The 13,581-nt window shown below is 36.3% G+C and overlaps 1 protein-coding gene across 3 annotated transcripts in view; it reads right to left on the bottom strand.

Moving 5' to 3' along the window:
- Window positions 1-13,581, bottom strand: part of Kifap3 (kinesin associated protein 3) — a 125,235-nt gene that overhangs the window by 30,941 nt on the left and 80,713 nt on the right. For all 3 annotated transcript variants that reach the window (XM_040737191.1, XM_040737190.1, XM_005071362.4), the window contains exons 17-18: window positions 11,818-11,903; window positions 5,112-5,301 (exon numbers count right to left, since the gene is read on the bottom strand). In XM_040737191.1, coding sequence (XP_040593125.1) covers window positions 5,112-5,301; window positions 11,818-11,903 — 276 coding nt within the window. The remainder of the gene's footprint in view (window positions 1-5,111; window positions 5,302-11,817; window positions 11,904-13,581) is intronic.

Below are 13,581 nucleotides of genomic sequence, written 5' to 3' on the forward strand. Positions count from 1 at the left end.
TGAGTAGTGCACATGGTAAAAGAGAAACAGGCTAGAGGCAAGCCTAAGCTATTAGCTAAGCATTTATAATTAATAATTTCTCTGTGTGGCTATTTGGGGGAGCAGCTAGTAGGACAGAGCTGATAGGAACTCTAGACAGAAAACTCCACCTACATATATTTCACTAAGTTTAAAGTACTTGAACTTCAACTAAAAACTAAAAAGTATAAGTAATTTGGTTTTATTTTTATGTCTGCTAGAAGTTAAAGATTTTAAAAATCAAATACTGGGTAAACATTGAGAAGACACAAAAATGAAATTATGGGGGATTCTAAGACACAACATATTGAGAGGAAAGAAGCTAAAAAGATAAATAAAAATTCCATCTCGTATTTTGTACTTAGTGAGAATCTTGGTAATGTTAACAACGTTAATATTAAACAACTCCAGTTACTCTGCAAAATTAAAATCAAAATAACTCAGAATGAGAGTTTTACAAACCTGCCAATTATAGAAAAAAGTAAAATACAAAATGATGTTAATTCTATATTTAAGACAAATGCAAAGAAATTACTTGATGTTTCTGAAATATAACTGTATACAATAAAAAGAGGTAGACATTATTATAGATCTCTATGAAATACAGTAAGAAAAGACAGAGAGGTTCATCTATCTCTGGTGGACTTCATGGAAATAAATGGTAAAAATTCATAAAATAATAACTGCCCTCTTCAAATATTTACAGTTTTGTTATTTTGCCAGCAGTGATCACTGTCTCTAAATTTCAGAATACAAGATACATACATACACATATGTGTCTATGGATACACACACACACACACACACGTAACTTCAAAGGTATTATGATTGGATTATAAAGTATCTCAGGAAATATCTACAATTTGTATTCTAAGACACTGATTCAAATGAATTATTTTCAAGATGTGGTATAACTTTGCAATGCATTCTGGCATTTTAATTGTATTAAAAAACTAAAGTTGAAGATACTGTGAATAATTTTGGGAATTGACTTATGCTGATAGGTAACTATCAATTCTCAAAGAAAGAAATTTGATTATTATTCCTGTGAACAAAAGAATCATATATTTGTGACTATTGTAAAGGGTGATATTTCTCTGATTTCTTTCTCAGTCCATTTATCATTTGTATATAGTAGGGCTACTGATTTTTTTGAGTAAATCTTGTATCCTGCCACTTTGCTGAAGGTGTTTATCAGCTGTAAGAGCTCCCTGATAGAGTTTTTGGGTCATTTATGTAAACTATAATGTCATCTGCAAATAGTGAAAGTTTGACTTCATCCTTCCAATTTGTACCTCCTTTGTCTTCCTTTTGTTGTCTTATTGCTGTAGCTAGAACTTCAAATACAATATTGAAGAGCTATGGAGAGAGTGGACAGCCTTGTCTTGCTCCTTATTTTAGAGGAATCACGTTGAATTTCTCTCCGTTTAGTTTGATGTTGGCTGTTGGTTTACTGTATATTGCTTTTACTATGTTCAGGTATGTTCCTGTTATCCCTGATCTCTCCAGGACCTTTATCATGAAGGGGTGTTGGATTTTGGGGTAATGCTAACCAAACAAGTGAAAGACCTGAATAGCAAGAACTTTGAATCTTTAAAAAAAGAAATTAAAGAAGATACCAGAAAATGGAAAGATCTCCCATGCTCTTGGACAGGTAGGATCAACATAGTAAAAATGGCAATCCTGCCAAAAGCAAACTACAAATTCAATGTAATCCCCATCAAAATACTGGTACAATTCTTCACAGACCTTCAAAGAACAATAATCAACTTTATACAGAAAAATAAAAACTTTATACGGATAGCAAAAACAGCCCTGTACAATAAAGGAACTTTTGGAGGCATCACCATCCCTGACTTCAAGCTCTATTTATAGAACTATAGTCCTGATAACAGCTTGGTATTGACACAAAAATAGACAAGTAGACCAATGGAATCAAACTGAAAACCCTGATATTAACCTACACACCTAAGAACACTTGATTTTTGACAAAGAAGCTAAAATTATTCAATGGAAAAAAGAAAGCATCTTCAACAAATGGTGCTGGCATAATTGGATGCTGGCATGTAGGAGAATGCAGATAGATCCATGTCTATCGCCATTCACAAAACTTAAGTCCAAATGGATCAAATACCTCAACATAAATCCAGCCACACTGAACCTCTTAGAAGAGTAAGTGGGAGGTACCCTTGAATGAATTGGTACAGGAGACAGCTTCCTGAACATATCACCAGTAGCACAGACACTGTGATCGACAATTAATAAATGGAACCTCCTGAAACTGAGAAGCTTCTGTAAGGCAAAAGACACAGTCAACAAGACAAAAAGGCAGCCCACAGAATGGAAAAACATATTCACTAACCCCACGTCTGACAGAGGGCTGATCTCCAAAATTTACGAAGAACTCAAGAAGCAAGAGAACATGTGATACATTCATACAATGGAGTACTACTCAGCAGAAAAAAAAAACTATGGAATCTTGAGATTCACAGGCAAATGCATGGCACTAGAAGAAACCATCTTGAGTGAGGTAACCCAGGCACAAAAAGACAAACATGGTATGTACTCACTCATATATGGATTTTAGACATGGATCAACATAGTGCCAGTCTGCACTTCCACTGACAGAGAGTCTGGGAAACAGGAAAGAACCCAAGAGAGATATATATGCATGGTACCCTGGAGAAGGGGAATGGGAAAGGATCTCTTGAGTGGATTAGGAGCATGGGGGGAGGGGAGAGGGACCTGGGAGAAAGACAGGAAGAAGAGGGGAGAGGAGACATGGGGGAGCAGAAAGAAGGAGTCAGGAGAAGAATAGCGGAGAGCAGGATAAGAGATACCATAATAGAGGGAGCCATTTTAGGTTTGAGGAGAGATCTGACACTAGTGAGATTTCCAGAGATCTACAAGGATGATACCAACTGGCAATCTAAGCAATAGTGGAGAGGCTACCTTAAATGTCCTTCCCTGATAATGAGACTGACGACTACCTTATATGCCATCTTAGAGCCTTCATCCCGTGGCTGATGGAAGCAGAGGCAGACACCCACAGCTAAACACTGAACTGAACTCCTGCAAACCAGTTGCAGAGAGGGAGAAGTGATGAGCAATGGGGTTAAGACTGGGCTGGTGAAACCCAAAGAAACTGCTGACCTGAACTTAGAGCACATAGACCCCAGACTGATGTCTGAGAGGCCACAATGGGACTGATCCAGACCCCCTAAATTTGGGTGTCAGTGAGGAGGCCTTGGCTATCTATGGGGCCTTGGGTAGATCAGTATTTATCCCTGTAATATGAATGGACTTTGGGAGCCCACTCCACATGGTAAGGATGCTCTCTCAGCCTGGACACATAAGGGAGGCCTAGTTCCTGCCCAGGATGATATGACAGACTTTGGAGATCCTCCATGGAGAGCCTCACCATCTATGGGGAGCAGAGTGGGGACTGGGTGGGGGATTGGGAGGGCTGGTGGGGTTAGGGGAGGAGGGGAGGGAGAGGAAGCTGGGATTGATATGTGAAGCAAGCTTGTTTCCAATTTAAATTAAAAAGAAAAAATCATAAAAAACATATATTTTGAATTATGACCCTTCATGAATTCTGAATACGTTAGGAAGAGTTGCATGCTATTACTGAACTCAGAAACTCAGGTTGGTTGGAGCTAATGACCTATGCCATCTGGATGGAAAGGAACAGTACACTTCATAACCACTGTAGGGTTGCGGTAGGAAGGAAGCTATTCCTTTTGAAAACTGGAGCAGACATGTTTTGGAATTCAGGTGCCTTTATTAAATATAAAAAGGTACATTATAGTGAAAATTTCAATATATTTATGAAACATATCAGTGAATATATGAACAGTATTACTGATTAATATGATGTTAATTATTAGTGATTAGATATAATGGCAAGTGACATTAGCTTTCAATCATTGATTGTATACAAATTGTCATTTATTTGGTTAGAATTACTTGACTTCTTTCTTCTTTTGGTAATGGATTGAATCCATGGTCTTGTGCATTTTAGGAAAGCTCTCAACCACTCAGCTGCCCTCCAGCCCAACTAACACTTTCATTTTGAGTCTTTCTCAGGTTTTATTTTGTCTTTTGTCTCCTCAACTATGTATGATTTCAGCACAGTATTTTTAATATTGGTGACAGTACAAAACATTAAAAGCAAAATTTTACCATCTCTGTGCCAAACTCATCATCCCTGGAAACAGCCAAGCTCAGCAGTGTTATAACAGATACAGCATTTGTGTAATGGTGACTATTAACTTTTTGTTTTTGTTTTTTGAGACAGGGTTTCTCTGTGTAGCCCTGTCTGTACTGGAACTTGCCCTTAAACTCAGAAATCTGCCTCCTCTGCCCTCTGAGTGCTGGGATTAAAGGTGTTCACCACCACTGTCTGGTTAGACTATTATCTTAAAAGTATTAACAAGGTTGTAAGAGAAAGTTTCAAGTCTTTCCAATAATCACCAAATACAATAGTCCAGAATTAAGACAAGACCATGGTAAGATGAAACTTCTTAGATTAAATAAGAAAACAAAATATAATTAGCAAGTTATATATTTAATAGATGTAAAACACAGGACAAGTGTTGCATTGTTAACTGGAAGTCAGAAATCCCAAAGATGTTTAACTTAAACATCCTAGAAAGAGCCAGGCATTGGTGGCGCATGCCTTTAATCCCAGCACTCAGGAGGCAGAGGCAGGCAGGTGTCTGTGAGTTCGAGGCCAGCCTGGTCTACAGAGCTAGTTCCAGGACAGCCTCCAAAACAATACAGAGAAACCCCGTCTCGAAAAACCAAAAAAAAAAAAAATCCTAGAAAGTAGGAAGCTTCTAACAGCCATTAACTATCCTGGCTACACATACTTTAAATGCAGATCACACCAAAGACTAACTTGGAAAAAAATAATGTAACTAGTTTTGTTTGGTGTGTGTAGGCACTATCACCTGAAATTATCAACAGAAGATCGCTTATACACTAAAATTGTGCTTGCTAAGTTTGGAAGCATGCTTGACTAGCAGACCAAATGCCCTTTTTACAGCACATAAATGAAGCATGTGTTTTTGCTTTGGTTATTGTCTTACCTGAGTTGTAGAAAAGATCAGGCCTTTCAAGAATGTCCCCTTCATGGATGTATGGCTCAATTCGATCATCACCATACAAGTACTGTTCACTCTCATCCATCTGACGACTCTCTACCATCTCCAACCACTGAGAGTTATGCCAGCGAAACTTCTCACTCTGAATTTTCTTTGCCCATTCTTCATCATATTCCTATTACACATACACAGTAAGTGTTACTATATAAGTTTACTTGTTTACTGTTCAGAAATATTTTTCCATGAGGAAAAGAATCTTGAGGGTCTTCAATGAGGTCATGGGAACATTAAAAATACCTGTTCAGAATTGTACTTCAGCCATAAAGAACAATTACGTATATAGCAAAACAGTTATTGAATAGGTTACCAATCACGAATGGAAAGGACAAATGCTACAAGTCTAAATTGCACAAATTCTTACTTTAGTGTTTTCTAACTGCAGCTTAGGTGAAAAAGCTAATTGTGCTTCCAGTGAGGTCTGTGGCCATGATTATTTGTGGCAAGCATGACAGGTGACTAGTATCACCTCAGTTGAGACAGCACCAAGGGGAGAAAAACATCAGTTTTTAAATGATGACAAGGTTCAATTCAGAAAATAACACCACAATTGAATATAATTTCATTATAACCATGAATTTAGTTATAATTCCTTAATGTTCATCTCATTTTGACTGGAAATTTCTGAGAAATGACTATGATCTATTCACTGGCAGATAATACTTGGTGCAGAGAAAATTCCTGGTGGATGGATAGGAAAGACAAACAGGCAAATAGAGGTTATGGAAGAACTTCATATCTATATTTGTCTCATATGTTATAGCTATTTCTTTTAAATTAATTTTCTTACTGAGACACAAAAACAAAATTGTTTATGCATCTCAGGGTATTTTGATAAGTTAGGTATTCTATAAATTTTAGATAAGGTTACACATATATATTTCCTCAAACATATTTCTACTTTTATTTTTTGGTTCTGGGTTCTGGAGTACACTAGATAGACCAAATTGGCCTTGAACTTGTGGTAATTCTCCTGTATACACATCCTGAGTTATAGGGTTACAAGTTTCAGCCAACATGTGTGACTCACTTATCACTTCTTTATGGCAAAACATTTGCTTTCCTTTCTTCTAGCTTTTTGAAATACATGGTATATTGTAGTTACATGGTCATTCTATCATACAATAACACACCAGAATCTCGGGTTCTGCCCTAACTCAATACCCAGTGTTCACACCTTTTCTGAACTTTCTAAACCCTGTACTCCACTCTACTTTCAGCTTATATGAGGTGAAGACTTTATATTCTACAGGGGTTGTTCTATGACTTTTAATTTAAGGATAGGACTATCCAGGTCTTTCCATGCAATTTCATTTTCATGCTATTCATTTAATAGCATGCTATGTTTGTACTATGCTTTTTATACACTCATTACCCAATTATCTACTACTTGAGGGGTGGCTACGATGTTTCCATTGGTTATTAATGTGGCAATGCCTTAATATACTAATTTTATTTCTTTTGGTTCTTTCTTGCTAGTAAGATTGTATGTTAACATGATAAACCTATTTTAAAGGTTTTGAAGATACTTATGATGAGAGAATTCACTTAAAAATGGGCAGGAGAAATAAGGACAAAGATGGTGTTCAAAAAAAGGGGGGGAGCTTGAAGAATTTCTCATCTTATCCTCACAGCATCGGTTTTCCTCTGCCTTAGTTTCCAACACATTTGGTTAAAATTCATTGAACAGAGTTTGGGGTGTCCTGTAATGACATATTGGCCACTAGAAATAAGATGTGAACCAAGGAGACACTGGATCAAAGGTACAGCAATTTTCAGCTCAAGGTGAAGTACAAAATTACCATCACAGAATATAAGAATAAATTTCATATTTATTCATGAGTGGGAGCATGAATGCCACGGTGTGTACTCATGGGGGTCAGGGGACAACCCTGCTTCTAGCTCTCTTCGACCATATGGGTCCTGTGGATAGAGCTCAGGTCATCAGAGCTGGTGGCCAAAGCCTTTATGAGTGTCACTGGCCACACTAGCTAATATTGAAAATTCTCATCTTTTTAATTTAGAGGCTAAATTTTACAGACACTGAACTTGTGTTACAGTTTCTTCTAGTGAGTGATGTCCTAACTCATGTTTTCCAATATTAACTAAATAAAGTGTCTTAGAACTAAATATCTACTTTGTAACATACTATTTATTTAAATACTTTAAATTGTTTTCTTGGCAATAAGTATTAGCTAGAAAAAGGCGAGACAGCATTGTCTTGGTATAGATTCTAATGACCAACTCTCTGTTTCTGAAAAGCTTTATCAGAGTTGCTAAAATCTGTTTTTTTTTCTTTTTTTCTTTTTTTTTTTCAAGACAAGGTTTCTCTGTATTGTTTTGGAGGCTGTCCTGGAACTCGCTCTGTAGACCTGGCTGGCCTTGAACTCACAGAGATCCACTTGCTTCTGCCTCCCGAGTGCTGGGATTAAAGGCGTGCACCATCAATGCCTGGCTAAGATTTATTTTAAATCAAATTAAATTTAACTTAAACTTCAATCTCTGTTTAGAGTGTACTTAGCAAGGTAAGCAGTGGCCCTGGGTTTCATATCGTAGGAGTGTTCAAGAGCATATTTTTGGACTAAAAATAATTAAAAATATCTTTTAGCAAGATGTTAACTCAGACTTTAAGTTGTGTGTTTGTGGGGACAGGAGACTGGCTTGTGCTGTTGTATGGGACCACTGGGCTGTAAAGTTCTTTGTGTCTAAGAATCTCACATTTTCAGTCCTGTAAAACAGTAATAATGGGTGGTAGTTGATTTACTTCTAATTTTGTTGTCCCAACAAACACACAACTTTCCCCTTCTTTTTACATTCTATTTCCCATTTTACTGAAAATCAAAAAAATGTCTTATATTCCAACAGATTGTTTTTCTGTAACCCTACTCAATCTTCCACAGGTATTTCAGGAATCTCCAGAGATATACTTTCTCTGTTTCTTAAAGTCTGAGTTAACATACATTAATAATGTGATATGGTATAATACAAAGGACACTCGGGTAGCACTCATACTTTTGCAGTTAACTGAAGAATACATCTTGCTAAAAGATATTTTTAGTCTCAGGTTTTTTACTTGTAGAAAATACAAATTTACGAGTTATTCAAGTGCTAATGTTCTGTAAATAAAACCCTATAATAAGTATCTTTTACTTCATAAAAGTATTAAAGATTATCCCAAATAACTAATAGTGTTGACAGTACACAGCCTGGCAACCTCAAATGAGTGGAGTCAAAAATTAATAAACTTAACCTATTAATACCAATTGCCTCCGCCATTCTCTGATTGTTAGTGCTCTCTTCCATGCCCTCTCCATCCCGCACCAGGAAACAGCTCTGAGATTTAAGCAGTTCAGTCACAGCTAGGACATATCATGCAGCTCCATCAAGCCTTTGTAAGAATGTACCAAGGAGACATTTCTCACTGTTGAAATGCTCTTTTCACGAGGGGTTTATCCCTGGGTTCTGTCTGTAAGTTTCAATTTTACCCTGAATTTAAGGAAAACATGTTTTATCTTTTATTTTCTTCTCCTCTCAGTTTCTGACATTGGGATCTTAAGCATTCAGGTTCCATGATCCCGAAAGTGTCACGGAAGACTTATGGTTTGATTTTTACATGGAATGTGCCATCTTTTTTGAAGTTCTACATCACCTTGTTTACTACTTAACCACCAAAACATTCAGAAGGCTTACTCAGCTCATTATCAGAGTCTGGTCACTATCAGGGAAACTCTTGTCACTGGTTTCCGTCACACCTTGTATCTGATTAACACACTCTAGGATAACACACAGCTACACAGATCTGCTTTGTGTCCTGGAGCAATTGATGGGAAACAGATTTTTTTCTTCTTTAATCTGGCAGCCCCCTAATTGAGACTGTAATATGGTTTATTTAATACTTTTTTTTCATACTAAATTAAAACAAGTTTAGAATAGTTCAATTTTTTTTGTTAAGGCTAAGTAGCTTCAAAAAAGAGGCTTTCATAGCTTAAAAATATTTTTCCAATAACATACACATGTATATTTATAATAAACATACATTTAATAGAGCTGTTGGTTTTTATGTATATATTACCTCTTTCTCAACATGACTGTCCCTAGCATGGACCTTTATGTAGTCTGGACTAAAGCAAATTTTAAAGCAGACCTTTAGGCACGATTCTTTCCTCAGACAAACCTTTTTCTTAAAGTACTGAGAAGACTATCTTGTACAATAGCATTTCAAATATACCATTTTAAACTTCAAAGTAAAATACATAGCTAGATGAAATTTCAATAAGAAATCATGATTGTTTTTCTTTTATGCTTTATTTGGATTTCAAGTCTAACTGTGGTCAATTAAATGAGAAAAAAATAAAGTAAGATATGTAAGCAGGGGAGGACTATACAAACATCCATTTGTATGTATTTTTTGTTTGTTTTATTTCTAAAAAGTTGGAAAAACTATCCTAAATTTCTGGTTTTGCTTATGTGACGCAGCAATGAACTACAAAAGATGAACCAAACTACTGGCATTATGTATAATTTCACTACATAGAATTAAGAAAATTTAAAAAAGTACTTACACTGATAAATTAAAACTTATCATGTCTATAACCAATCAGGAACCAGCTTTAGCTGTTTGGCAAGGTAATTTTACAAATTCAATCAATTCATTTGAAAAGTAACTGCTCTGTGTCTACAACTAAGTTACACACTATAGGGGGCCATATAAACATGGCAAGCTGTTACATCACAGCTTAATGTTTCTGAAGTCAAGATTAACGGACGTTGAAAGGGATGTTAGGGCAAGTGAGGGAATACGGTGAAATACAGACCTTAAGAAAACACCAACACAAAACTTCTGGCTACAGAAAAGAAGGGAAGCTGCAGTGTCTGGAAAGGAGCCATGCATGAAGGGGAGGCACCTCCAAGTATAAGACATGGAAAGTCAACTCAGACTGTATATTTAACTGCAATAAAATATTTTATCATATGATACATTCATATTTATGCCAAATATTTTTATATTAAGATTGAAGTTATCTCCTGGTAGTGGTGGCTCAGACCTTTAACCCTACCAATTGGAAGGCAGAGGCTGGTGGATCTCTGTGAGTTCAAGGCTAGCCTGGTCTACAGAGTGAGTTTTAGGACAGCCAGAGCTGTTAAACAGAGAAACCCTGTCTCAAAAAAGACTGAGGTTATTTTTAAAGGTATCATTTATTCACATTCTAATATGCTGATCCAGACATATCTTCCATTTCTCAATAAGGGCAAGTTTTAGCACAGGAAGGCAATGCACAACACTGACAGCTTGCTGCTGTCCTCTTTGCTTAAACAGAACCACACGTGGAACTTCATGATGCCTCTTATTCTTATGGTACATATTTTATATGCGATGACATAGTAATATATTTCAAATGGCATATATGCTGAGCCGGCTTTTTGGAGCCCATTCCCTATGGTGGGATGCCTTGCTTAGCCTTGATGCAGCAGGGAGGGGGTTGGTCCTGCCTTCAATGAATGTTTCAGGTTTTGTTGACTCCCTATGGGAGGCCTTACCCTTTCTGAGGAGTAAGGTTGTGGGGTAGGTGAGGGAGAGCAGGAGGAGGGGAAGCTGTGGTTGGTATGTAAAATGAATAAAATATTTAAAATAAAAAGATAATGGTCTGTATGCCATTAAATTGTTCCCTAAGAGCATTAAATATTTTAAGTTTAATAGCTCCATGGACATTTCAATCAAGATATGATATATTGGTAAAGATTCTCTCTCTACATATATATCTATATACGCACACATATATGAGAAATCTATCATCTATCAACAGCTTTTCTATTCTGACTTAGATCAAAGCTAAAACAATACTATCAATTTAATTCAAAATCACTATGAGGGAGTCTAATCTAAAAAGCAGCTGGCATCAAATAAGATGAATTTCCAAAACAAAATCTGGGAAATTAGCAAGAAAGTTCCTGTTGTTAATTATCTACTGCAAAATGAAATCACTAACAGAAATGTTAATTCAGTTTATTTTCAGTGAACTAGTTAACTGATTTTACAAAATGTTTACCGATTTGTTTAAAGGGGTTGCTAAGCTCCTAAGAGTACTGAATAGGCTACAATTAAGAAACTTAAAACATGGCAAAACTGAAGCTCAAAGTAGGTGGTAAGCAGGCTGTATCAGCAGTATACAGTAAAGGTTAAAAAATTTCAAAACCACAGCACATTCTCCTAGCCTGAGGTTCAAGTCTTGGAATAACTCTATAGCAGCATCCTAAGTTTTGAAGAAAATTCCTGAGAATCAGCCAGTTTCCAGCCTAAGATGTAGAGTATTCCTCTACTTTAAAATGCCCTAGCATCAACAATAACATGGATATCTACCTTATTTTTTCAAACGAGACCTCTCGTTAGCCTGGAGCTCTTAAGTGAAAGGATTAGGATGGTGTGGAGATCAGCCTGTGGTCCAGGATTATGTAAAACCTCTCTAAAGAGACTAGCATCAAAAGTTGAAAGTCAAAAGACCTACACTTGGATCACAGAATTTTCTCAGTCTTAACAATACAAAGGTGTGTTACCACTCAGTAGTTCAAATTATGTTTTCAATGTCTTCTCTTTCACAAAATAAAATTAGAATGGTTTTGTAGACAGAATACTTACCGCAATAATATCTAATGTGTTATCACAGACTTTCCGGATTTCATTATTTTTATCATGCATCAGGTCTATGAGATATGCTGGAGCTTCTGAGTAAAAGTAGTTAAAGACACAAAATGAATTAAGATTGTAGCTCTTCAGTCATATAGAAATTATACACACCACTATGGCAGCATGCACACTCACATATGTTCCCTTCTGTCAGAAAGAGCAATAATTGTTTTCTTGATCTGTTATGTCCATGATATTTAGGGAAACTTACTTCATATGAAAATGTATAAGAGCAAATAATGAATCAGTCAAATCTCATAGTTGCTATAGTAAGAAGAAAAAACTGGAGACAATAAGTCATTTTAAATAAGATAAGGCATTTTAGAATAGAATAACTTAAGGAAATAATAAAATATATGCTACAAATTTAAGTCAGAATTAGAAAGCCCAAAGAAACAAAATAGTTCAATAAGGAACAGGAAAAAGAATAATGAACATAAAAATAAACACAACAGACTCCCACGAAAAGTACAAGGCAGAGTGTAAGATAAATATAAAAACTAAATGGATAAAAAGGTTAGAAAATTTAAAACACAATAAGGATAGGCAAGGGGGTTAGGAAGACAGCTCACATTAGAGTGCAAGTCTTGCAAACTTCAGATCTTAAACTCACTTCCTAGAAACTACATTAAAGAAGTGATGTGGAGGTGTGAGCTTGTAATCTCAGTTCCGGACAGGAGAAAAGTGAACTCCGGGACTCACTGGCCTGCCAGCCTGGCCTTCTTGCTGAGTTCCAGCTAATGAGAGGTCCCATATGAAAAACTGAGGTAGATGGTCCCGGAGGAATGACAACTGAGGTCATCCTCTGGCCTCCACAGGCACACACAGGTGTACAGGCACCTGCACACACAGGAACATGTATACACAATACACACAATAAATAGATAAGGAACTGTAAATTTCAGTTCCTAAGAAGAAATCCAAAACAATCAAACATAATAAATACAAAAAATTATAGTTCAAGAGATCTTTCCGGGGGTGGGGGGCAACTCCATATGTAAAAAGCACATTTGTAAAATTTTACTGAGGGTTCTAAATCTAATTCCAGTAAAACAACTTGATGCTAAAGAAAGTGAACACGTTTGGTTTTTCTGACCAAAAGACCAAGTCACTGCTAGGACAAAGGAAATGGTTCTCAGAATTAGAATAGAAAATACTTCAGCTACAGAGATCTCCTTGGAAGCAATGCAAGACAGATGATAATGCCTTTAATTTGCTGAAGGAAATAACTGTCAACCCAGAGTCTATATTAGGCTAAATTATTATTATTATTATTAAAATGACAAGCTATTTTCAGATAATCCTATTTTATTGTTTATATACAATATTACTACATATAAGATATATCATTATAAGTAGAAGTCAATTCAAAAGAATAGCAAAATAGAATACAAATAAAGGTAGGAGCCAAGGAAATGGAACAATGTATAAATTTTAGGTTAGCACTGGTTTTTAAAGGGCAATTAATTAAAACGTCAAGTTGTATAAAAATCTATTATTTTGTATCACACACCACACACACACACACACACACACACACAAATTTGAAGGGAGATTCTCTGGACATCTACACAATGTTGCTACTAGAGGGACTGAATTACTAAAACTCCCAGTGCCCAGGGGTGGGATATTGCCTGATTTGTTGTTGGTCAGGGGGAGAGACCACGGAGGCCTCCACAACAATACATGCTCTTGTCATTACTGTTGGTAGTTCAC

The sequence above is a fragment of the Mesocricetus auratus genome, unplaced genomic scaffold, assembly GCF_017639785.1.
Source record: "Mesocricetus auratus isolate SY011 unplaced genomic scaffold, BCM_Maur_2.0 Super-Scaffold_100676, whole genome shotgun sequence".
Taxonomy (NCBI): domain Eukaryota; kingdom Metazoa; phylum Chordata; class Mammalia; order Rodentia; family Cricetidae; genus Mesocricetus; species Mesocricetus auratus.